The sequence below is a fragment of the Lactuca virosa genome, chromosome 8, assembly GCF_052849685.1.
Source record: "Lactuca virosa cultivar CGN04683 chromosome 8, Lactuca_virosa_CGN04683_v6, whole genome shotgun sequence".
Taxonomy (NCBI): domain Eukaryota; kingdom Viridiplantae; phylum Streptophyta; class Magnoliopsida; order Asterales; family Asteraceae; genus Lactuca; species Lactuca virosa.
The window spans coordinates 383,596,018-383,622,372 of NC_136433.1; the positions used below are offsets into that span (position 1 = coordinate 383,596,018).

Sequence of the window (26,355 nt, forward strand, 5' to 3'; positions counted from 1 at the left end):
AAAGCTTAGTTAATTCCCCCAAAATACACCACAAAAAAAAAACATATACAAACATGCATGTTGGGTCCACAGTCTCCCGACTGGATTACCCCTGGCCCACAGCCTCCCGACAGGATTGCCCCTCGCCCACAGTCTCGTGACTGGATTGCCCTTGGGTTTGTTGGCCTACAGCACAAAGCATGATCACCTCAACCCAACCATACTATGGCGACATATGCAATAGATAAACAATAATCAGCAAGTACATGTAATCATACATGTCACACCCCCGAACCAGACGGCGGAAACGTCCGGGGGCTTATGCGTGACTTCATCTTGAAATATCATTACAGTGAATATAAATGAAACATAACATCATCATTACCATGCATAATATAATACAACTGCCATTGTTACATCAAGTATAATCTTTTAAATAACATAACCAAAACATTCAATGTATGATGTTTGACACTACACAAAACAAATCCCATATTCTTGTTGATTCTTCTGCTTAACGAGTCCCTGAGAATACAAGTTATTTTGAAAATGTCAACATATATAATGTTGGTGAGTTCATAAGTATATTTGAGAAAACGATTTATATAACTTTGTAATCAAAAGAAAATTCTGTATTTTTTTAAAATAGTTTGGTATGTTTATGTCTGATCTTGTATTAATGCATGTGTGTTATTGTTTAATAGAATGTCAAAAGTGATTGAAGAGAATATATATAGAATGTCCCCGGACAACCCGATGTTTCCCGTAAAAGAAGAATAGTTAATGTTGTCGTACCAACACCGAGGTGGGGTACCAGTGTGAGTAAGTTACTGAGTAACCCAATCATAAAATAAAATAGATAATGATGTCGTACCAACACCGAGGTGGGGTACCAGTGTGAGTAAGTTTCCTAGTAATCTAACATAAAAGAAAATAGTCTTCCGCAAACTTCATAACGTTAATTCCTCTAAGTGAGCCGTTATAACCATACTAAATAATGAAAATTTCACCTGTCTTGGTGTTTGTGAACGCCTACTGAAAAATAGAATAAGGTTATAGTCACCCTAGACTGATGTAGTCTAACTGTAGCGAACAGCTCAGGTGTGGGGTGTCATCCCCGTATAGATCTATACACAAAACCCCGCTCTCCCTCAAAGAGACTCTGATTATAACTACAGGATACGATCGTACACTTCATAGGTGTCGACCAACAAAAACTCACTACATCCTTAATCAAATTTACGCGAAGATAAACGTATAAAACTCATTCCATGCCCAACGAACCATGTAAGTGAGCCACTAGGGCATCACTAAACCTGTGACTCATTTCAAAACCTAATATGAATGAGATTATATAACATGGGCCCAAAATATATGTAAAAGGACAACTAAGGCCCATTTCACATGTAAGGTATTTATAGGCCCAAATAGCACGCAAATAGTATACAAAACCTATCAAACATATAAATGGGCCACTAAGGACCAATAACCTAGAAAATGATCAAAATTAATCCGTTTGTTAGATTATTGTTGGTTTTGGTTCAAGTATTCACTAAAATAGCATAAAAACCCACTTTTTGTAAAAATGACGTTCTTGGCCCAATAAGCCAAAAATTTACAATTAAGGCCCAATTTCTGTAAAAATAACACTTTAGTCCCCATTTTGTTCAAAACTTGTGTTTATGACTAGTTTGTGGTAAAAATAACATTTAAACCCATTTTTGTCGAAAATATCATTTTTGACTTGATTTTTGTGAAAACACACATTTTTCTGGTTTCTCGCTTTTCTGACCTAGTTGTTGGAAAATTTGCAGAAAAATCATCGTAAGTCGAAATTTGGATCCGTAAATTCTGGAAGTTTTTAAATTTTGTCTACTTTGTTCAAAATGTTTCTCATAATTTTTAATGGCCTCTAACAAGTGTGAAATTGCTCACCTCCACAGACTGGTCCGAAATTATTTCAAATCTGATAGGCAGTTTTGTAAAATTCGCCAAAAATTGTAGAAAAATCGTATGAAAACGTGAGAGTAGTCATTTTAAAGGTATAAACCTGAACGTTTTGCATGTAAAACAGTTTTGAAAAATATTATCATTTAGGTGGTCAAAACAATTCGAGATTGGACCAAAACGTTTCTGTGAATGGCTGATTTTTGAGTTTGGTTTATAGATCTTTGAACACAACACTCATTTTTACTATTTTAAGTGTGTAAATCCCAGATCTACTAGTTTACATGTATTATATGTGATAACACATACTTTTCTCAAGGTTTTCATGTAGATCCAAGTGATAAACTTAATATTCTTAACATATTTTTAGATTTATGAAGTAAATAGCACATAATCACCAAATAAGTTATGAAAAACACACATATTCATGCATATACACATAGATCTACATAAAGCAACTTGTATTCTCCCCCAAAACCAAGTAAAAATCGAAAATAGGGGGTATGAACTCACCTTGGGGTGATGGATCAGTTTTGATGAAGAAGTGGAAGAAGATTTTTGATCCTAGCAAGCTTTCTTGAGTAGATCTTGAACTTAGATGGTTCAAAAATGATGATCTTAGTGAAAAACTTCTTGGAAATGACCACAATCTCGAAATTTTTTTGAGAGGAAGTTGAGAGGCTTTCTTTGGAAAATTTAGAGAGTATAATGTGTTGAAAATGAAGAAGTATGATGGTGGGGAGTGGCTTTAGGCCGTAACTAGAGAGAAGGGAGAGAAGAGATTAGGGATTTTGTCTAAATACATGAAACTTTTGTTGTTATATGGTGGTTATTGTGCATGGATGACCACCATGCAATATTGAGGTGGCACATGCAAGTTTAATCCTCTTATTTTCTTTTTTTTGTTTGGGCCAATGATTGGGCTATGAAGAAGGGATTGAAGAAATTTGGGCATTCTCTTGACTTGTTCGAATCTATGAAGCCCAATTAGAAGGCTTTACGGCCCATTAGGGCAATTGGGATCATTTATGGTCCAACAAGGCCTATTAGGGATAAAATGAATTATTTTAGGCCCACATGGCCCAAAATAATCTAGTTTCATGATTTTGGGTCCAATTAGAGCCCAAATAGTCAAATTGAAAGTTTATTGGTCCATTAGGCCCAATAAGAGAATCCTTAGTCCATAATAATCTTGAACCAATATTTTTAGGGTTTTCAGCCCTTAGTTGAACATATGAGGTGTATTGTATTAGGTCTTGAACCACTTGAGTGTGTTTTGATTTCAAATGAATGATTTTGATTGAGCATAGGATATGATATACACTTAGAGTACAAGTTTTAAAATAGATTATGTTTTCACGAGAATAGAATTTCCTAGCAAAAATGTCAGTTGTGACAATACAAATCTACCAATCTAACAGGTCACTACAACATAGCAACATCCTAAATACCAGGACACATAGCACAACCTAGTGGGCCTGCATTGGTGCCTTCGACCCACGAGTACAGTGAGGAAAACTCACCTCAAATTCTAGAAGATAGTTGAACTGATCACTGCTCCAAATACCGGCTCTACATGTCACATATACCACAAACAGGGACCAAGCATCAATCTACTACTCAAATTACTCCATTTGACCTAAAGTCAAATTTGGTCAAAGTCAACTCTATACCCTTCGTAGAGCCTAAGGTGGCAAAAAACGAGGAAACATAAGGCCACGCGCTATATAGCAAGAATTACACCCCATGTACTCCCAGAATCCTCAATTTAATCATTAAGCTCTTAATATAAGAATTTAAACCACCAATCTTCCAGATCTAAACTTGATGGATGTCCCAATGGATAAAGTCTCTGACTTTATCCATTTGCATGCATACCAAGGGCACAAACTCATAACCTAAGTCCAATAAGTCACTCAAAGCTCCAAAACTACTGCATGGATGGATGAGAGTGACCAAGCTCTCATTTTTGACTTAACAACTCCAAAATCTACTGGAAATGATACCTTAATGGCCAAAAGTAGCTCATACTCATAAGAACCAAGGTTGTGGGGACAAAACATGGAAATTCTTAAGCATAAACTAGATTTATCATAAAAACTCATCAAGGTGGAGACTTTATACCTCCTGGAGATGGATGAGGGAAAGGAACTTCTGGATCCGAAGCTGATTCAATCTCCCAAGCAACTTCACCATCTTCTTCTTTCTTCAAAATGAATAAAACAACACTCTCAAGGCTCAAAAACACGCCAAAAGGAATTAGGGTTTCAAAGGGAACATTTGGGGGAATAGAAGGGCCTCAAGAGAGTTAGAGCCCTTAAATAGGGCTCAAACCTAAAGATTAGGGTTTGGGCTCTGGGCAGGTACGTACTCCATACCAAGATCTACGCCCTGTGTAGATCATTAAAACCCTGTCTCTTAAATACCCTTCTACGCAACGCGTAGAAGGCTATCTACGCCCTACATAGATACACACCCAACATCAAAACTTAAAAATAAAGGGAACGAATTTACCTGCAAGGATAGGGTGTTACACATAGTATGCATGTTCATAACATGGCATGACTGATGTTATCTATATCAAGTGGTTTGTTAATTACTCGAAACATTATACAATGAATAAATTTGTAATTGTTATGGTGATTAAATAATATAGATTTATTTATGTTCAATGGGTATGATACCATAGTTAATTAATTTATTATTATGTTTCACTTTGTATGTTTTACTTCTTGAAAATTTTATTATTCAAAATTCCACAGTCGTTCATACTCTTGGAAGTAAGTAGTGAATTAAGACTGTCATGAATTGATTGTAGATTGTTCACAAAGATTGGACATTACATGATATTGTTGCAATATTCACGAGTACTTGGAAATAGGAATTTAAGTATTGGATAAAACCACGCTTAGAGATTCCTTCATGGATTTAATCACAAGTAGTTCTAAGATGATAATATCTTCTACTCCTCCAGCAGAGATATATAAGTCATATTTTGCAAATCAGTTGTGCATTGGTTTACTCTAACGCATCTTGTAACTGGTTGTTATAAAGTGTAATTCCATACATGATTTGGTGAGTAAAATGAATGATTATATAGTCAAAGTTTATTCGTTCATTTTTCCTTAACAGGAAAAGCGATATTATTGGGCCCCTTAGTGATTTGAGTTTATCTATAAAAACCAGGGCTGGTCCGGACTGAATTGATGTGTTTAATTTTGTAGTCTGAATTTGATCACAAATCGGGAAATCGGGAGACAAGCAAATGCACATGAGGTTGATCATCTAATCCATGACTCTATTTACATGATATCTTGAAGAACGAATGAATAACCGATCACTTATCTTAGGGCCAACGTTTGATTTGAATCAGAGTTCGACAATGGCTTTGGAAAGCACACTTTGATGTTTGGTTCAAGGTTATACTTGCAATTGTGTTATAGACTTATCCAAGTGGGAGACTGTTGGATTAAGGTGTCTAAGCTCATAACTAAATTGATATATTCTTGTAATTAGAAACAAAGTCCTTTTTGGGTTACCCTCATAACCAAAAATATCTAGAAATGATATTAGGATAGAAACAGTTATTTATTAGATAATTATCTGATTAATAAACTAATTGGAAATTATGGGAAAATAGTTTGTTAATATATTATATGATTAATATATTCATTGGAAATAGATAGTTGATTTGTTGATTTATTGTGTGATTAATAGATTAATATGAGATCAGTTGTTAAATAATTGACTTGTTAATCTATATGATTAATAGATTAATGTGAAATCAATTAGAATTGATTAATTATTAATCAGAATTAATCTGAAATTAATTTGGTATTAACTGAAATTAATTAAAGGTGCAAGGGGTGAATTGGGATTGTTCAATACTTAAACAAAAGAGGCAATTCTAGAACCATCCAAGCATGGATGGTTTTGGGAACTCTTTTAGGGTTTCCAGAAGCCTCCATGTTGAATAAAAGGAAATTATTTGAATTAGGATTAAATCTATTATTTAATCAATTCAAATCTTGTTTTGCGTGCAAGTTACCTAAACTATAAATAGGACCCCTTGGCTTGCAAATTTCGTTCATGAAATTACCTATAAGCATATGAATGAAATTTCCTTCATATCTCCTCTCTCCTCCTTATTCTAGGGTTTCTTGTTTTGGGTGTAAGCTATTAGACTTTTGGTGCTAGCTTTCCAAGACCAACAAACACAAGGGATTGAAGTGATTTGTTTGCTACAACAAATCAAAGGTATGTAACCATAATTCTTGTATTTTGATTATACTAGTGTTTCAATTAGGGTTCATGTTAGTTTTGTTGTTCATTGTATGTTACATTCAAAGTGTTAACACATAGATCCTTTAGGTTGTATGTGCCCTTAAGTGTTAAGTGAAATTTCGCAAGCACATTGTTTTTGTAACCTATAAAACCCTTCATTATTTACACTTCCTTAGACAATACTGACTGTCTACAATGAGCAGTACAACTATAACTATCATGTATATCTTTTGCATCATCAAATCCATATAAATATATTTCCAACAAAACTAGATACACCATAGCTGAATTTATAGACTAGTTCTCATCATTATCTAGTTTTTATTGTTTAGATATTAACAACTACCCCAACTTATCTTCCATCCCCAAACCACTTATCTCATCCATGCAAATCCCCTCTTTTAGAGCTTCGGTGATTTCTCTAGTCTTCACCTCCAACGCTTAAAAGAAAACCAGACTTCAATCATATTAGTTATTCCTAAACAACTAAACAAGAAAAAACACTCCCGAAAAAACCAAATCAATACCATATGGATATTGAAAATCCCAGAAGAAAAATCTGAAGAAACAAACCAGGTGGAATTAGATTAATTTATAACTATCTCACACTTAAATAACAAACAGATGGGTAAATATGAAATATAAATAAAAAGGAATAAACAACATATATACACCAATACCATAGATCGAGAGCTTATCCAATAACAAGGGTCATAGGTCAATAATGTTGGGCTTGAAGATGGCGACGGTTAAACAAAGCGAGAGTGGGGTTTGGGTGGCTTCGTTTCTGATGGTGATTGAGTGGTTGAAATGGGTGTAGAAGGAGTTTGAAAGAGATGACAAGTTGTAAGGGTTGCTCAAGGGTTAGGAAGAGATTTTTAAGATTTGGGGATTCTTTCATGATTTGAGAAATAGAGACCACACCTTCGTCTTTCGTCGGGTTTTTTTAAGGATTCTTTCATGATTTGAGAAATTGCAACTTCAACAACTTCAGGTTCTGGCCTCCTTGAAACAATACTTGACGATGGTTTGTGTCGTTTTACCTTAAATATCACTCTATCACTCTGATTTTTTTTGTCTAGTTGATTTTCCTTGTATGTATTTAAATTTGGTAGAAAATTTGTTTATAGTTTTTATACAATTTATAAATATTTTTATGTTTTGTAAATTTTTAAATTTATGTTGGTAAACTAAAATTTATAGTTTTTTTTACACAGTGGCGATGCTATGTAATGTGAAGGTGGGTCATTTGACCCACCAAAAATTAAAATGTCTATAACAAGTTATATACAAAAAAAACGTTTAGGACCTAAGTTAAATATTTTTAAGGACCTACCTTAATGTGTTTGACTAAAAAAGGAAGGAAAAAAAAAGCTATAAACTATAGACAATAGAAGACAAATCATAAGTGGGATTAAAGAGTCCTACATAGACTTCAAGTATATGTTGGTTTTAGTAAAAAAAAAATAAGGGAATGACTAGTTTGTGATCGGCCCTTTAAACACCAATTTTTATACATGCTAAAACAATTATTTTTCTAGGTGAACCAACCCGGTTGAACCCAACTTCTTTTTTGAACCTACACGATTGAACTCGATTAGTGACCCACACGGTTGTCTATTATAGTCCTGTCACTGTCTTTACATAAAATATTTCATATTAAAATAGAAAAATAAATCCTTTGATTTTCTGTTGGGATACCAGTCCCCATTTGGCTACGGATGGGGATTCATTTTATTCATCGATAAAGATGAGGATAAGAATTGCAGTCCTGGTATTTTCCGGTCCCGTTTCAATACAATGCGGACTACCTAAAACTAAATCTATAATGACCGTTGGTTTAAGTTACCCTAAAAAATATTATATATTATGGTGAAGACTGAAAAATGCATTAAAGATCCACGATATGTGCATTGTAGAGGTTAGAGTTTGACTTTTAATTTTCAAATGGAGATAGTCAAAATTACTCAAAGTCCTCCGTCAAACCACTTTGAGTGAGATTTCCATTTGCCCCATGATTATTTGTATAACTTTCACTATAACACTATAACGTTGTTTTGATATAGTCATTTATATCATTCACTAAACGTGTAAAACAATAGTATAAAACGAATTACGAATGTTTACACTTTACAAGTCAAGATAGTTCGGTCCAGGACGATTGATCCACCATCAATTTCTTTTTTGAGTTTGACAAATAATTAATTTATTATGTAAGATTATATATATATATATATATATATATATATATATATATATATATATATATATATATATATATATATATATATATATGAGGGTTCAAATGAGAGAATCATTCTCAGCCACACATTTGTTTTGCCGCAAAATGCTTAGGCGTACTGACGGAAATGGATAACGGATACACATGTGTTTTCCAACGAAACATGTTTCCTTAAACTATGCTAATTATTACCTTAATATACACAAAAACATATTTTTTTTTGTTTTTTTTTTATTTTTAAAAAGCTATTTTTATCAAAAAATTACTTTAAATATATCAAAATTCATACTTTTTATTCTCTATAAATAGACATCAACATTGATATAGTTTTAAAATAAAATAAAAACTTTATTTTTTTTAGAGTTTCAGCTCTCGTTATTCATAAGTGAATAAAAATCGATCAGATTTTTATTACAGTGCATTCGTTATTCATTTATGAATAACACGTTTGTTTAACTTTTTTACAGTTTAAATATCATTTATATAAAAATATAACATGTAATAAAACTTTTTTACCTATAATATATTTTTTACATCATCTTTCGTCACACGTTATATTTATATATGAATAAAATGTGTATTAATGATCATCATATGTTATATTCATATATAAATAAAAAATTTATCAGATTTTTGTTATAGTTCATTTGTTATTCGAATATGAATAAGTAGTATGTTAATAAAAGACGACATGTTTTAAAATTTTGAACTACTTATTCATATATGAATAACAAATGAACTGTAACAAAATTATGATAAATGTGTTTTTCATATATGAATATAACTTGTGAGGAAGACTAATACACGTTTTATTCATATGTGATTATAACATGTGACGAGAGCTGATGTAACTGTAAAGAGTTTATATATGTTATATTTATATATGAATGATATTTAAATTCTAAAAAAAATAATCATACTTATTATTCATAAGTGGATAACGAATGTACTGTAGTAAAAATCTGATGTATTTTTATTCACTTATGAATAACAAGAGCTTAAATTATAAAAAAAAATAAAATTTATTTTATTTTAAAACTATATCAATATGGATGTCTATTTATAGAGAATAAAAAATTATGAATTTTGATGTATTTAAAATCATTTTTCGATAAAAATAGTTCATTAAAAATAAAAAAAACGAAAAAAAACAATGTTTTTGCATATATCAAGGTAATGATTAGCATAGTTTAAAGAAACATGTTTTGTTGGAAAACACATGTGTATTCCTTTCTCATTTACACTGGTATCTTTGGAGGCTTTTGCTTCAAAAATAAATAATTGGCTGAGAATAATTCCCTCGTTCTCAACCTTTTTTATTTTTCTCAATTGAACTTATATATATATATATATATATATATATATATATATATATATATATATATATATATAGGCGGGATCAATGGCGAACTCCATTAAAGGAGTGAACCAGTTAACTCTATCGAAGAAACAACTTCCTAGATGAGTTGCTGCAAAATCGTACCTTGATTTTTTTTTAAACTATAAAAGTTTTAAATAGACGTAGTAGGTAAACGAGTAACAAACTGTGCCGCAACCTATTTTTTGGATAGCAAAACTAATTCTTTTAAAAAGAACATCTATATATTTTGGACTCATAACATTATTACACATGATCCGTTGGACTCTATTAAGGAGCTCCACAACACTTGGCGCAAGGAAACCGAAAGTATCAAATGCAAAAGGTATAAATGTGTTGATTTTCCATGCACTCTTTCTCGTGTTTAGTCACTTTACATGATGTAACTTTTAAAGCAGTTTGCCCTGCAATGAAAACCCCACTCCCCAAGCCTACAAGAGGGGAAACCTCTGTTAGATTCACACATGAATGCTTCCCTCCAGCCCATCCAAAAACTAAAACATTCGTTGGTCTAAGTGTTGAACGTCCTTCCAACGGGCCAGTCAGAAAGTTCACATGTGCCTCTTTATTGGCAGAAACCCCAACACATCTAAATATGTCGAAAAGAACATCTCTAACTAGATCGTGTCGGTACTTAAAACCTGGGAGCTCTGTACAATGAACTGCATGCTCCCCACAGGAGTCCAATCATCCCTTGTGACAAACAGGACATGTCTCATAAACCGGAAATAAAGGGATCAAAAGGCGATACTTGAGAATAGTACGATACTCAACTGACGACATATACTGGCCAAGATCGTCAATAGGAATAGTCATAAGAAAATCCTGAGCATGTGGTTCCCTTAGACACTAAAAAACTACTTTATGCCTAATAGTCATGTCGAAGTGAAATTCCATGTCTTGGACGATTTTACTAAAAAAGGAACTCGCCAACGAATGTTGGGATTTTGAAGCGGTGGTGTCCTTATTAGTGAAATAGTTGATGTAACATCCCAAAAATTATTGACATAAAATTTCATTTTATTTATAGAAGAAGTATCATCAATTACTTGTTTCAAAACCGATACATTACAATCAGAGTATAAATCCCAGAACAAAGTCAAATGCGGAACATAAAGTGTGTGTGCCATGCAGTCAACCCGAACCCTTCCTTTTTGGAAACCGAAGTACCTGAAACATAAACTGAAAACCGTAAGCACAAAGCTTAGTGAGTTTCCCAATATACCACATACCACACATTCTTGGGGTAAAAAAGACTATTTTACCCCTAACCTCGCTTGGTCCAAGACTAAGGCCCAAAATTACAATCTGAAAGGCCCAAAAGCCAATTAATCAACCAAGGCCCAAATATGGCCCAATTTTCCAAATTGGGCCCAAACCCCTTACATGGGCCTTACCTTAAAGCTCAACCAAAACCCCTTCCAAAATAGTCCAAGTTCAAAAAGCCCAAAATGCCAATTTCCTTAGCTGTCAGCGAACACACAACATTCCTGACTTGGTACGCCCCGCGTACACGAGTCGTTCCGATGACGGGCTGTTTGGATAGAACACACGGTGTTCAACAGCCTTACGCACGACGTTCCGCCCCAAAGACCAAAATCGATTTTAAGGCTTATACACTCAATCTTTTCACGACCAAAACCCCAATATGCCTCAAAATAAGTCCTTAATCCATAAAGCATTAACTTGGTGCCTTTTCATTGCCCAAAAGGACCTAAACATGATTTCAAGCATTCTAACTCTATAAAGAGGCCAAGATGGAAGCTTATACCTTAATGCCTTAGACCAAACTTCCAGATCTGATTCAAAGGGACTTCTTAAGTCATAAAGTTTCCAACTTTATGACTTAGCATAAGTCAATGGGACCCAAATCAAAATCCTAAGTCCCAAGCTTCACCAAAATACTACCAAATCATGCATGGAAGGTTTATACTCATCAAGATCCAAACTTTATGACTCCATAACCTCAACAAATATCAAATATGAAGCTCAAAGGCTCTAGAGTAACTTCTACTCACAAGAACCACCATAAAGGGACCAAAACCATAACAAAATACCACTTAGCTAGATCTATATGAAAGAGTTATCAAGGTTGAGACTTTATACCTCCAAAAGCTTAGATCTATCTGAATAAAGCTTGGATGCAAAAGCTACAAGCTAATCAATGACTCTTCAAGAAGCTCCTACTTCCTCCTCAAGCACCAAAAACACACTTAAACCACTATGAAGCTCAAGAATCACTCAAATGGAGGCTACGGTTTCGTTCTTAGGGTTAGAGAGGATGGAGACTGAAGGAAATGAGGGTTGGAAGTGAGTTAAGGTCTTTAAATAGGGTCTAAGACCCTAAATTAGGGTTTTAATCTGGCCTGACGAACGTTGTGTGTTCCCTTGGGAACGCAGGGTATTCCTAAATGCTCTCGCGTCCAAATTCCCGTGTACGCCATCCGTACCTCCCGTGTACGCCATGTGTACCCGGTTTGGTCCAAACCCTTCTAACTTCAAATGATCATAACTTTTACATCCCTTATCCGTTTTCGACGTTCTTTATATCCACGGAAAGGTAACAAGAAGCCCTACACTTCTATAAACTTTATTTAGTCTGAAAACCAACCGAAATTAAATCCAAAATTCATAAAAGGCCCGAACCAACGCCTTTACCAATACCCTTGGGCTCTAAAGTACAAACCGGACCCTTTCATCACATAACCAACATCACCCACATCCAAATAGGTCTAAACCTTTCTTCCCTAAGGCCCTAAGCGTTATGATAACTGATGATCGGGTCACATTCCCAAATAATGAAGCAATTCGAAACCAGGTGTTACAACTCTCCCCCACTTAAATTAGATTTCGTCCTCGAAATCACTCTTTACTAACACTCATATCAAAACAAATAACCAGAGGAACGCAACCGAAATCCTGCGCATAAAATGACCTTCCCAAGACAAACGAACCCAAACCGAAACTTCCATCCTGAAGAGAACAAACCCTTAGTCCCCGAACAAAACCACTTCTACCTTCCGAAACCTGGAACCTATATTGGTCTGACTCCCCGACAGACCGCCCACGCTGAAACAACTCCATGCTAAGTCCTCATCGAAAACAGACCAAACATAACACTTCCAACCCTGATCATCTCGATGCTACCAACAGAACAATTCACTGACCATAACCAGATGCAGAACGCCCATACTTAACACATGGCTCAGATAATCCTTCGAGTAGAAGATCCATCCCTACAACGGTTAGACTCAACCGGGAGTTGCGCAACAGGGTCAAATCAATTACTCATAGATTATTTAATCCCACTGCAAGTGGCTTAGCATTTCCCGATCAACAAGCTACCCCAACACGCAAGAATCCCAAATCACTACTACTGCCCTGACTTAACTGGATGCCCTTCACCAATAAAACCAATCCAAGACACAATCACGAGAGCTTGATCTATCATCAAAACTGAATCCATTAATTACCCTTGAACCCTTCGACTGATGCCCTCGACATATAGATACCCCAATCCTTATTCTAAATTGGGCACAAATCCTTCATGGGTCTTAATCCAAGGTCCAAAACTATTCCTTAGCCCAAAACACTTGAATTTGATGGCCCAACAAGGCCCAAGGCAACCAAAGTCTAACCACACCGAGAAGCCCACCACACCGAAGCCCAATTGATGAGTACACGGTGCATACTCGACTTGTACACTAATCTTACTGGCATTAGGGCTTGTACGCAGCGCGTATGAGCTTGTACGCCCAACTTACTCCCCTGCTCAGTCAACTTTCCTTATTCAGCTATTAAACGATTAAGTCCTTACTCCAACACTTAGATTTGACCTCCTGAAGGTGGTTTATCACGTAAAGCTGCCAACATTATGTGCATGCATGGCTTAATGAAGCTCTTAAAGCTCAAAAGGACTTAACGAATGACTTAATTCATGCATGAGACCACCAAAACCATAACGATTGCACCTTTAAGCTTAAGGAACTCTCCAAACATTCAGATCTACAAGATTAGCTTCTAAAACGGCCTTAACCCATCAAGACCAATCAAAGAGGGACAAGAACCATATAACCAAAACAAGAAGGGATCTAATCATACAAAGATCAAGGTTGAGACTTTATACCTCAAAAGTCACCAAGAGATGGAGCCAAATTCGGATCTTTGAGCTTCTTTCCAAAGAATGAGTCCACCAACTTCTTCTTCTTTCACTTCAAGGAGCATAAACCACCAAAATCAAGACCAAGGCTCAAGAACACTCAAATAGGCTACTAGGTTTCGAGAATAGATTTTTTAGGACATTGGAGGCTGATAAAGAGACCATCCCTAGGAACTTAAGGAGCTTATATAGGGTGCAACACCCCAAAGTTAGGGTTTTCTTACCCTCCTTGTACGCCCAACGTACCCCTCTTACGCCTAGCATACGAGGCCTTAGATCCGCGACCAACCTCCACTAGTACGCTAAGCGTACACACGTGGTACACCCCGTGTACTAGCTTTAAAGAACAATAATGTAAAATTTAAATATGAAGGGCCAAAAAGAAGCACACTCAATCAAGCGTTACACTCTCCAAAGTTACTGCGACTTGCTTTTCATGCGAAAAGGTCTGGGTCACAAGTTCCCACCAATCCTTCGCTCCCCAATGAAGAAGGTTCAGCGTAAACTTCAATTTCTGGTCCTCGGGACACAAAAATGTGTAGAAACATCCCTCCATGCTAGATATCCATCTTAAAGCGATATATTGGGTCCTTGTCCCCTCTAAATATGGAGGCTTCGTACTACTAAACTCTCGGTAGTACATCGTCCCTCCTCTTTGAAGTCCTACATCAGCGACAACTGCAGTGGCTACGGTAGCAGCAGCCTACGAGACAGCGACATAGCGCCTATCGAACTCCTCAATCTGGACGATCTTGACCGACCCGAACATCTCTGGAATTGCCTATATGATCCCCACGGCCACCTTGGTAGCAATAATCCTGCGAATCTCCTCATCACTTGGACCTGTCCTTTCTAGGTTTCCAATGCTTGTTTTTGAACCTCTGATGGTTACCATACTGAAACGCACAACAAAAAGGGTTAAACATCAATATATAACGCTCAAACACACTATGCCTTCACCTATTAGTGATGGGTTTTATTAGTTATAAAAACAATGTACATACACCGTATCGGCTCTATGTCTTTTAACAACTAATAACATACTTATGAAACTATAATAAACCCTATCTATAATCGAAATTCACTAGTCAAGATTACAAACTTTGATATTACACTAGTAAACAATATCCTTGAATCCCTTCTTGATCTTCAGAAAGCTAGCATCAAAATTGTGGTTACCTCTAATGGCTTACACCCAAACCCTAGAAACTAGAAGACAACTTTGAAAGAGAGAAGAGAGGAGATTTTTAGCCAAATGTTTTCCAATAGAAGAGATGATCGAAAATCATACCCTAAGGAGTCTATTTATACTTTTCGGGTGATAGTGTCATATTTATACATATATTTATGCATTATTTTAATACATTTGAACATTATTTTGGTAAAATATAAATATATTTTGTACTAATATGGTTTAAATTCTATTTTGTACCCAAAAAATAGATTCTTAAGGAAAAAGGACTGAAATTGAAGAAAGCTAGAAACTTAGAGCTTGGAGCTTACATTGAGAGGAGAAGAAAGAAGGAAATTGAACATATTGAAGTTCCCATGACGTGGACAATTACATTCCGTGATCATAAATAGACAATTTAAAAACTCATAATTTAAAAGACATTTTCGATTCCAAATCCTATTCAAGCACTATGTTGCAAGATGTAATGTGACTTCAATTTATGTTTAAACTAGATTTGTAATTAAGATATTAATTACAAATCTAGATCGTATGGATTTCTCTCAGGCTTTGAAAACAGCCCTTTCCAAGGTTGCTGCTCATCCCAGGTCCATTGAAGTGTGGGTTACATTGTTAATTCTTCCTAGGTGTACTCTTCAGGTGTTCAGGCCCAAGAATAGACAAGAAAGTAGGTCTGGGAACAGGAAGTCCTTGCAACATCGTAACATCTTAAGCCCATTAGCTACTTGGGGTACAGAAGATGGTATAGCCAAGCTTGTTAAAAACTTGGTTGACAATGCAAGGATGGAGCAACTAGGCAAAAAAGAAGAGTACATTCAGGAGGATAGAACACGGGGTCACGCCAACGTCAGACAATGTCTCCGTAAGGTTGCTGATGGGCATTTGTAACATCCACAAAATCACGGCCAGAAAAGACCGATTTGTTTATGCTTTGTTTTTTTATAAAATCAGAGTAATCCTTTGATTAAAAGAGTTGCAGAATTTGTTCCCAAAACAAAATATGATAAGAATTTATCAAAGCATTTCTTTAAAAAAATGTATTTTCATTAAAGAAAAAAATCTCGAGATGTCATGTTCCGATACAGACCAAAAGCATAAACAATATAAAATATACCTTACAGCAGTTATTTACAACTACTGGTCTATAATCCAAAATCTCTCGTCAAGTCAACCAACTTATACTCTTGTGCCATTACCTACAATGCAAAGAAAACTGAGTGGGTCAGGCTTGGGAGCCTGGTGAGCGTATAGGGTTTTCAACCCACAATAATATAATTATTATATTTAATCATCAAACAATCAACCCAATTACCCATCCCCATTATCTTCATTTAATCTTCCCTAAAGATATTATCGTAAGGGTCATATCCTATATCATATTTACTTCTCATCTCCTTACATCTTATTTCCTTATATGTTTGTTCCTAAGAACTTTTCCTAAGGATCATCGCCTAAATCGCATAGATAATACTAATTCGGGGATCACTCCCTCAATATGTGTCTAGTAAGGGTTAGGGTATCATCGCATGATTACGCAGCCACAACATCGCCTGGACTCGTAAATCATAATAAGGGTTAGACTATCATCGCATTAATGCGTAGCTACAACATCGTCTGGACTCGTAATTCATAATAAGGGTTAGACTATCATCGCATGAATACGCATATTCGAACTTCGGGCTGTACACTGCTAAGCCGAAACTTCGAAAAATCATAACTTCCTCATACGAAGTCAGATTTGGGCGTTCTTTTCATGCACGCTCTCGGTTTAACGTATTCTACGACTTTCGTTTAGATCGCTAAGGCCAAATATCGCTCTAACGTAAATTCACTATTTACGTCGCGCTGTGTCGTGCCGGTTCTGTCGCGAAACTTCGACAGGTCATAACTTCTTCGTTATAACTCGGATTTCGGCGTTCTTTATATGTACGGAATCCTTGTAACACATAATATAACTTAGTTAAGATTAATCCTTCTAAATAATCTTCCATCAAAAAGTCATTTTTGATGCTTATCGTCTCTAAATTGACTAGTCCGGATCTACGGGCGTTACAGCATTTCACAGCAGCAATGAAAGTATTATGTTCCTCGGGGGTTGCTCCATTCGGGGATGCTACCACGAAGGAATTAGAGGATAAGCATCCACACAAGCCACCACCATCCATGTCAAGTACCATATGTTCAGTACCTCCCCTTGTGGTTGATATTGAGAATATCCTTGGGGGCATTAAATCATTCCCTAAAGGAACCTCATGTGGGAGAGATGGGCTGAGAGCTCAACACATTTTAGATGCTCTTTGTGGAGAAGGTTCAACAATTGCCAAAGACCTTATATGTGATATCACATGTGTGATTAATTTATGGCTAGGGGAGCTGCCCTTCGAGTTTGGCGGAATTTGTTGCCTCTGCTCCTCTTACACCGCTTCTAAAACCTGACAAGGGAATATGAACTATTGCAGTAGGAACTATATGGAGATGTTTGGTTTCCAAGCTGGCTATGAAAGGTGTTGGTAAAGAAATGGCCAAGTATCTTAATGATTTTCAGTTCGGGGTCGGGGTGTCGGGTGGCGCTGAAGCCGTATTACATAGCGCCAACAGGGTGTTGAGTGAACGCCACAATGACGGGTCTCTTTCCATGCTTACTGTGGACTTCTCCAATGCCTTTAACCTGGTTGACAGATCTGCATTACTTCATGAGGTCAGATTGAGGTGCCCTTCTATATCCTTGTGGGTAGAATTCCTATATGGTCAAGCAGCAAGGTTATATCTAGGGGACACACATATTTGGTCTTCTACTGGAGTTCAACAAGGAGACCCCTTGGGACCACTTCTCTTTGCCCTTGTGTTGCACCCGCTCTTGCATAATATTAAAGACAATTGCAAGCTTCTTCTCCATGCATGGTACCGGGATGATGGCACACTTATTGGAGATTCTGAGGAGGTGGCCAAAGTCTTACACATCATTAATGCTATTGGCCCAAATTTGTGCCTTCAGTTGAATATCAAGAAAACCGAGCTCTTTTGGCCCTCGTGTGATGGAAGGAAGCTGCATGGGGGGCTAATCCCGGTTGGCATCGGGAGGCCGCCATTGGGGGTGAAACTTCTCGGGGGAGCTGTTAGTAGAGATGCTAATTTCATTAGCAACTTAGCCATAAAGAGAGCTGAAGGCGTTGTGAATTTGATGCGCCTTCTTCCACAATTGTCTGACCCGCAGAGTGAGCTCCTTCTACTTCGGTCTTGTATGGGTATTGCTAAAATTTTCTTTGGGCTGAGGACGTGCCAATCCGTTCACATGGAGGAGGCGGCGTTGTTCTTCGATAACGGATTACGCGGGGCGATTGTGGACATTGTGGTTTGTGGTGGCCCCTTGTTTGGCGACTTACAGTGGCGACTTGCTTCCCTACCCATTCGGTTTGGTGGTTTGGGTTTATACTCTACAGTAGAGGCTACCTCATATGCTTTTGTTACCTCAAGGGCCCAATCTTGGGTATTGCAAGACCACATCTTACGGGATAGCGACATTTATTGAATCAAGAGAATGGTGCAAGAAATATGAGAGCCTAGAGGCTCTTATTTATAGAAATTGAATTTTCAAAAACCACCCTCTATATTTACTTATATGACTAAACACCTCTTTATAATACTATTTTAAATAGATTTAATGATATTTGTACTAAACTAATGTCGAAAGTACTCAACACTAGTCTTATAACGACCGCATCGTCGATACCTTTCTAATGATATATATATATATATATATATATATATATATATATATATATATATATATATATATATATATATATACATATGATTTACACTTTATTTTAATACGTAAATGTGCTATTGAAAATTATAACTCGTTCATACGAACTGCGTTTTTGACTTTCTTTATATCCACGCGTAGCTATCGACGAGATCTACAACTTCCGTTTAGACTCCGTCGGCTAATTTTGAATTTATATTTTTGTCCATATTTTTATAAAATTAAATAATTTTGCTAAAATCATAACTCTCTCGTACGGACTCCGTTTTTGACATTCTTTTTCTCAAAATTCCTATTTTAAAGAGTACTACGATTTTCATTTTGGTCGCATTAGCTAAAAGTCAACCATACTCTTCGTAGCTTTTTACGTCATACATTCGTTGTGCGCGACTGACTTTTATATCTTATAAAAATCATATCTAATTCACACGGATTCGGATTTCGACGAAATTTATATTTTCGGGATCGGGACGGCGTGTACTTCCTAAACATATAATAATATATATATATATATGTTTTGGCGCACCTATTTTTACGATTTACGGACGATTCGACTTGTTTTTCATATTTTATTATATTATAATAATCATGAAACATATAATATTCAAATAATTCTTCTTTATTACGTCAAATAGGTTACAATTGTTAACCCTAACTATTACTTTGGTTAAGATTATTTATTCTAGATATCCTTCTATAAAAAAATCATTTTTAACGCTTATTATATCTTAATTGACTAGCCCGAATCTATGGGTGTTACACAATGGGTATTGGGCCTTCATATGGCTTACCTGGTCACAGTGATAGCAAATCCTGGTGCTCGGTATCGGAGCCCGCTGACGGCAGTCCTTGGCGTAATGCCCCTCTTTGCCGCATTTGTGGCAACCAGATGAAGATTGACAAACACCCTCATGAACCTTTCCGCACTTATCACAAGTGTAGCCCTTCTGCCCTCCAGGCCTCGAATCAACGGGCTTGAACCACTTCGCCATAGGTTGTGTCTAAATCGGAGCCTGCCTCCGCTCTCTCACCTGGAGCTCTATCTCAATCTCCCACCTCCTTGCGGCCTCCTATAGCTCCAAAAGTGTACCATAGTGCTGCGTGATACGAACTGGTGAATATCCGTATTGAGCATGCTCAAATACCTGGTCATCTGAGCTTGCTCAGAAGCAGCAAACTCAAGACAAAACATAGCTCTATCCGTAAACATCTTGGTGATCTCAGTCCCCTGTCTCAGATCTAAATACTATTGTGGCAGCCTCTCCCGCTCCACCATTGGAACATATCTCGAGTGGAACATATAAGAGAATTGCTCCCAAGACACGCTCTGCTTCGGAGTGTATGAGCTAGTTACCAATCTCCACCAATCCTTCGCTCCAGACCGAAGAAGGTTCAGAGCGCACTTGACATTTTGGTCAGCTGGGTAGGAGCAAGTAAAGAAACATACCTCAACATATGACAGCCATCTCATAGCAATAATCAGATCATGAACCCCATCAAACACTGAGGGCTTCGTATTATCAAAGTCTCGGTACTACAAGGCTCTCCCCGCGCCAATCCCCAGAGCAGCGACGACTGCGATAGCTGCAGCTGCCTTATAAAGTGCAGCGTAACGGTCGTCAAAGAACTCCATCATGGCGGTCTTGATAGACCCAAACAACTTTTTAATCAGGCCCCAGACATCAGAAACAACCTCGTCAGAAATCAACGCCCTAATATCCTCCTCAGTCAACCATGGCCTTGTTGGGTTTTTTTTTAAAACTTAGTTTCACCCACCAAGGATCATCTTGCAAGTAAAGTAAAGATTTAAAACAGAACCATAGAAGGAAGAAGTGGTAACAACCTTTGAAGCACTTTGAGTCCTCTATGGGAGGCTTGGAAGTTGATGGAGTGAGGATGAACCCTTGAGACACCAACAATGTTCCAACTTGATGTAATGCTAGTTACAACTCTTAAGCTTTAAGTTAAAACAAGATTAAGACTTAAAGGGAGGATGCAAGCAACAAATATCTTTAAGAAACAAGACTTGAGAGAATATGGAGAGGGAATAAGAGAGCTCTCGACCAAGCAAAAGGGAGACCAGAATATGAAAGCATTCATCTCTTATTTATAATGGAATTATGGTCCAAGAGTCATTAACCATTAATTACTTTAGACAATCTTGTCCCCTATGTCATAAACATGTTCCTTATCTTCTTTTTCCCTAACCATTAATTACTTTAGACAATCTTGTACCCTATGTCATAAACATGTTCCTTATATTCTTTTCCCCTCTCTTTCTCATGTTTTTTTATGTAGAAAAGACAAAACCAAGAGTTTATATTTTATAAAATCAAAGTTTATAAGATATAAACTTTGTCTTTTTCCAAAAGACAAAAGGCTTATTAGGTCCAAAAAGATGTACATGACATATATATTCATACATTATGAAATAATGTGTTACTTGTATTAGAAAATAATTATTTCCTTGAAATAAATATTTTCCCAATTATTATAAGAGTTTATGAATATATATTAAAATCAATTTCTAATAAATAATCAATTGTATCAAGTTGTTGTTAGTGTGACCCTTAGGATCATATGTTATTTAGCAATATCATTTTAATATGACTCTTGAGCATACTAGATCTTTCAATCTTCCACTTGCGCAAGACTCATATCAAATTGATATAGACAGTGGTGAACGTCTAGGAACATTTCACTGCCCCCAACAACATATGATATAGTGCCATTCCATCAACGCCCAATTCCCCAAAAGCCCCAAAGGCTACAATTGGTGAGTAAGGTAAGTTTATCAGTTATCCCTTTGCTACAGACATCATGTTGAATCATGAGATATAGATCACAGTCAATCTCATATAAGTTTTCAACTTTACATCAGGCCTTAGATGACTAACTCTCAACGAATAATGGGAGCAAATCCCATCTTGACAAAATACGCCTCTTGCATGGTTTACATCACGTCTGATAATAGCTTTTATAACTGCCTAACAAAAGAACAGCTTTTGACTACATCAAAGCATAACGTTCCCCACACTCAAGTCCTAAATATGTATCTCAGGTGTTAAGGATATACAGATATTACATTTTATCAGGTATCATTCATGACAGCGATCTATGAAGTGATCTTGAACGGGTCACTCCAATACTTACTCTCTATTAAGTATCCATGAAACTGGTTACAACGCTTTGTCAACCATCCTATTTCATATTAGTCTTATTTCATTATTGCTCCCACAATAACAACTGACTATGGAGTTTTTAGAGTGAATAAATTCATTCAAGGATTAAACATGTTAATAAAGAACACAACAAATATTTAATGAAAAGATCATATGCCATATATATCATAGTCATTACAATACATGATGTTATATAATGTTCCAATATTCAATACTAATACATAGATCAAATCCAATCAATAGAATAGTGAAGTCCTATTCCTCGAGCATGTCCTCCAAACTTTGCTTGAGGAAGAGGCTTCGTGAAAGGGTCTGCCAAATTTTGATCAGTTTGAACTTTGCGAATACTAATTTCACCTTCTTCAACTTTATACTGGATGAAGTTGAATCTGTGGATAATATGCCTGGTCTTCTTGTGTGCTCGGGGTTCTTTTGCCAAAGCAATAGCACCCTCATTGTCACAGAAAAAGTCTAGGGGGTCCTAAATGGTAAGGACTACCCCTAGATCCCCAATGAATTTCTTCATCCAAGCAGCCTCTTGTGCAGCTTCAGAAGCAGCAATGTATTCTGACCCTATAGTGGATTGTGCAACAACACTCTGCTTGGAGCTTTTCCAAGATACAGCACCTCCATTGATAATGAACACATATCCTGATTGCGATTTGCAATCATCTCGATCAGTTGTGAAGGAAGCATCAGTGTAGCACTGTACACTTAAGCTTTCTTACACGCCTCCATAGACGAGGAACAAATCCTTAGTTTCGTAAGTACTTTAGGATGTTCTTCACAACTATCCAATGACTCTCCCCAGGATTTTGTTGGAACTTGCTTACCATGCTCATAGCATAAGCAAGATCAGGTCTTTGTACAATTCATGGCATACATGATGGATCCAATTGCAGAAGCATATGGAATATCTTTCATCTTGTCTAGCTCAGCCTTTGTGCTAGGACATTGTGATGAAATTAGTACAGTGCCATGTGCCATGGGTACAAATCCTCTCTTAGAGTTTTCCATATTGAACCGCTTCAATACTTTCTCAATATATGTACCTTGGCTTAGACCTATTAATAGTTTTGATCTATCTCTATAGATTTTGATTCCAAGAATGTATTGTGCCTCACCTAGGTCCTTCATTGAAAAACACTTTCCAAGCCAAGTCTTTACACCTTGTAAACTTGGAATGTGATTTCCCATGATTAATATGTCATCCACATATAGGACCAAGAATGTTACCAAGCTCCCACTAGTTCTCATGTAAACACAAGATTCATGTTCATTTCTAAAAAAACCATACTTTGTCATTTCATCATCAAAACGATGATTCCAGTTTCGAGATGCTTGTTTTAACCCATAAATGCATCTCTTGAGTTTACACACTCTATTAGGATGCTTTTGGTTGACAAAACCTTCGGGCTGATCCATATAGACATCTTCTTCCAAGTGTCCATTTAGAAAAGCGGTTTTGACATCCATTTGCCATATCTCATAGTCATAATATGAAGCTATGGCAAATAGTATCCTAATTAATTTAATCATAGCGACTGGTGAAAAAAGTTTCATCATAATCAACCCCATGAGTTTGAGTGAATCCTTTAGCAACCAATCTTGCTTTTAATGTGTGTAAGTTGCCATCCATGTCAATCTTCTTCTTGAAGACCCACTTACTTCCAACAGTCTTGCTATTGGGAGGAACATCAACCAAGTCCCATACTTGATTTTCTCTCATGGATTGCATCTCAGCATTCATGGCTTCAAGCCACTTGATAGATTCGGGATCTTTCATTGGATACTGGTAGCTGACCGGCTCATCAACATTCGTCATTACGAAGCACTCGTCAATGAGAAATTCGTATCTCTCAAGTTCATGATGAATTCTACCAGATCTGCGAACGCCTTGTGTTTCAGTAGGTTGAAGGACAGTGATCTCTTCATCTTCAACAACCTCTTGTTCAGTACAAGTACCAACTAAAGATGCATCAGGTTGAGGTTCTTGATCTTCTTCAAGTTCCACACACCTCCTACTTACCTCATCCATTAGAAACTTGCTTTCTAAGAATTCAGCATTTCGTGAAATAAAGATTTTATTCTCACTAGGGATGTAGAAGTAATATCCTAAACAATCTTTAGGATACCATACAAAGATGCATTTGGTAGATCTAGGCTCAAGTTTGCTGGAAGTCTCTTGTCTAACATAAGCTTCGCATCCCCAAACTTTCATAAGATAAGGATGGAGGTCTTCCATACCACATCTCGTAAGGTGTTTTCTCTACCTTCTTAGTTGGTGCCATATTCAAGATACAGGTTGCGGTGAGTAAAGAATAACTCCAAAATGATAAAGGAAGAGTACTTCGACTCTTCATAGATCGAACCATACCAAGTAAGGTTCGATTTCTCCTCTCAGAAACACCATTAAGCTGTGGTGTTCTAGGTGGAGTGAGTTGTGAGATAATCCCACGCATCCTTAGATGGTCTTGGAACTCTTGGCTCAAGTACTCGCCTCCTCTATACGAACGAAGGATTTTGATTGTTTTGTCGAGTTTATTTTCAACTTCACTTTGAAACAATTTAAACTTTTCAAATGCTTCACGTTTATGTTTCATCAAATACACATAACCAAAATGACTATAGTCGTCAGTGAAGGTGATATAATATCTCTCACCATATCTAGACATTGTTTTAAAAGGTCCACATACATCGGTGTGTATGATGCCTAATAAAACACTTGCCCTTTCACTTGTTCCAAAGAAAGGGGATTTTGTCATCTTTCCACATAAACAAGATTCACATATGTCAAATGACTCAATGTCATTTGCCCGCAAAAGTCTAATCTTTTGGAGTTGAGATATGTACTTCTTGTTTATATGACCAAGGCGACAATGCCATAGATATGTTTGGTTCAAATCTGGTTTGGGCCTTTTGGTGTTAACATGATAAAGGGACTTATTGTTTGAGGTATTATCTAGGTTTAATTCATAAATTCCATTTATTGGTCTAGCCTCAAAATAGAAGATTCCTTTCAAGAAGGAGTGAATGTTATCATCAACAAATTTGAAATCATAACCAGATTTTCTCAAACATGAAACTGAAATAATATTTCTAGTAATAGAAGTAATTAAACACACATTGTCTAAAGTCAAATAAAGACCAGATGGTAAAAATAAATCAAAATGTCCTATTGATTGGACTGCAACTCGTGCTCCATTGCCTACATGCAATACCATCTCATCTGCTTTTAGTTCCCTACTCTTTCTGAACCCCTGTAACGAATTACAAATATGAGTTCCACAACCAGTATCTAATACCCAAGTGTTTGATGAAAATGAAAATAATCCCATCTCAATCATGAAAACGGATATACCTGAAGGGCCTTCCCCGTCCTTCTTGTTTTTCAACTCTGCAAGGTACTTAGGACAATTCCTTTTCCAATGTCCGACAACTCCACACTCAAAGCATGTGTCATCTTTGGCAACCTTTTCATTATTCTTGGGTGGTGGGTTTTGAGGAGCTTTCTTCCCTTTGCCCTTGCCAGCTTGTGGCTTTCCCTTGAAGTTCTTGCCTTTGTTTTTATTGACCTTAACTTCCCTAATCATGAGCACTTGGGGAGTTTTACTTGATATATTCTTCTCTGCAGTTTTTAGCATCTCGTGCAACTCAGAGATAGGTTTCTCCCACCCATTCATGTTGTAGTTCATGATGAAAGCATTGTAAGACTTAGGCAAAGAGTTCAGAATGATATTTGTAGCCAAATCTTGTGGATATGGAGAGCCCAATCTCTCCAATTGATCCATGTAACTTTTCATCTTGAGAACATGTGTGCTCACATTCCCACTCTCCTACATTTTCATGGCATGAAGTGCTCTCATAGTGTCAAACCTTTCGGTTCTAGCTTGTTTACCAAACATCTCCTTGAGATGTTCAATCATGTCAAAGGCAGTGTAGTGTTCCAGATCTCGCTGAAGATCGGGAACCATAGAGGCAAGCATAAGACATGAAACATCAAGTGAATCATCTATATGCTTTAGCCATGCATCATGTGCAACCTTTGGGAGAGCAGGTGGTTCATCGGGAGTTTGGTTTTCAAGTACATAGTCTTTCTTTTCTTGTTTGAAAACGATTCTTAAATTTCTGTGCCAATCCAAAAAGTTGGAGTGGTTGAGCTTTTCTTTGTCAAGAATTGATCGGATGTTCATTGGGTGATGTGTTACAGTAATTGGTGGAGCCAT

The 26,355-nt window shown here is 36.6% G+C and overlaps 1 protein-coding gene across 1 annotated transcript; it reads right to left on the reverse strand.

The window, feature by feature from the left end:
- Window positions 1-23,660: 23,660 nt before the first annotated feature.
- LOC145131963 (uncharacterized) lies at window positions 23,661-25,920 on the reverse strand. The gene is made up of 2 exons (XM_079066608.1): window positions 24,867-25,920; window positions 23,661-24,181 (listed from the first exon to the last, which is right to left on the reverse strand). The coding sequence occupies exons 1-2, from the start codon at window positions 25,918-25,920 to the stop codon at window positions 23,661-23,663; spliced, it is 1,575 nt and encodes a 524-aa protein (XP_078922734.1).
- Between the last annotated feature and the right edge of the window lie 435 nt (window positions 25,921-26,355).

Coding starts and splice junctions, on each gene's coding strand:
- LOC145131963 (XM_079066608.1), bottom strand. CDS start 25,920: ATGGATCAATTGGAGAGATTGGGCTCTCCATATCCACAAGATTTGGCT. Junction 24,182..24,866: donor ATCCCCTTTCTTTGGAACAA/GTGAAAGGGCAA, acceptor CTGAATTCTTAG/AAAGCAAGTTTCTAATGGAT.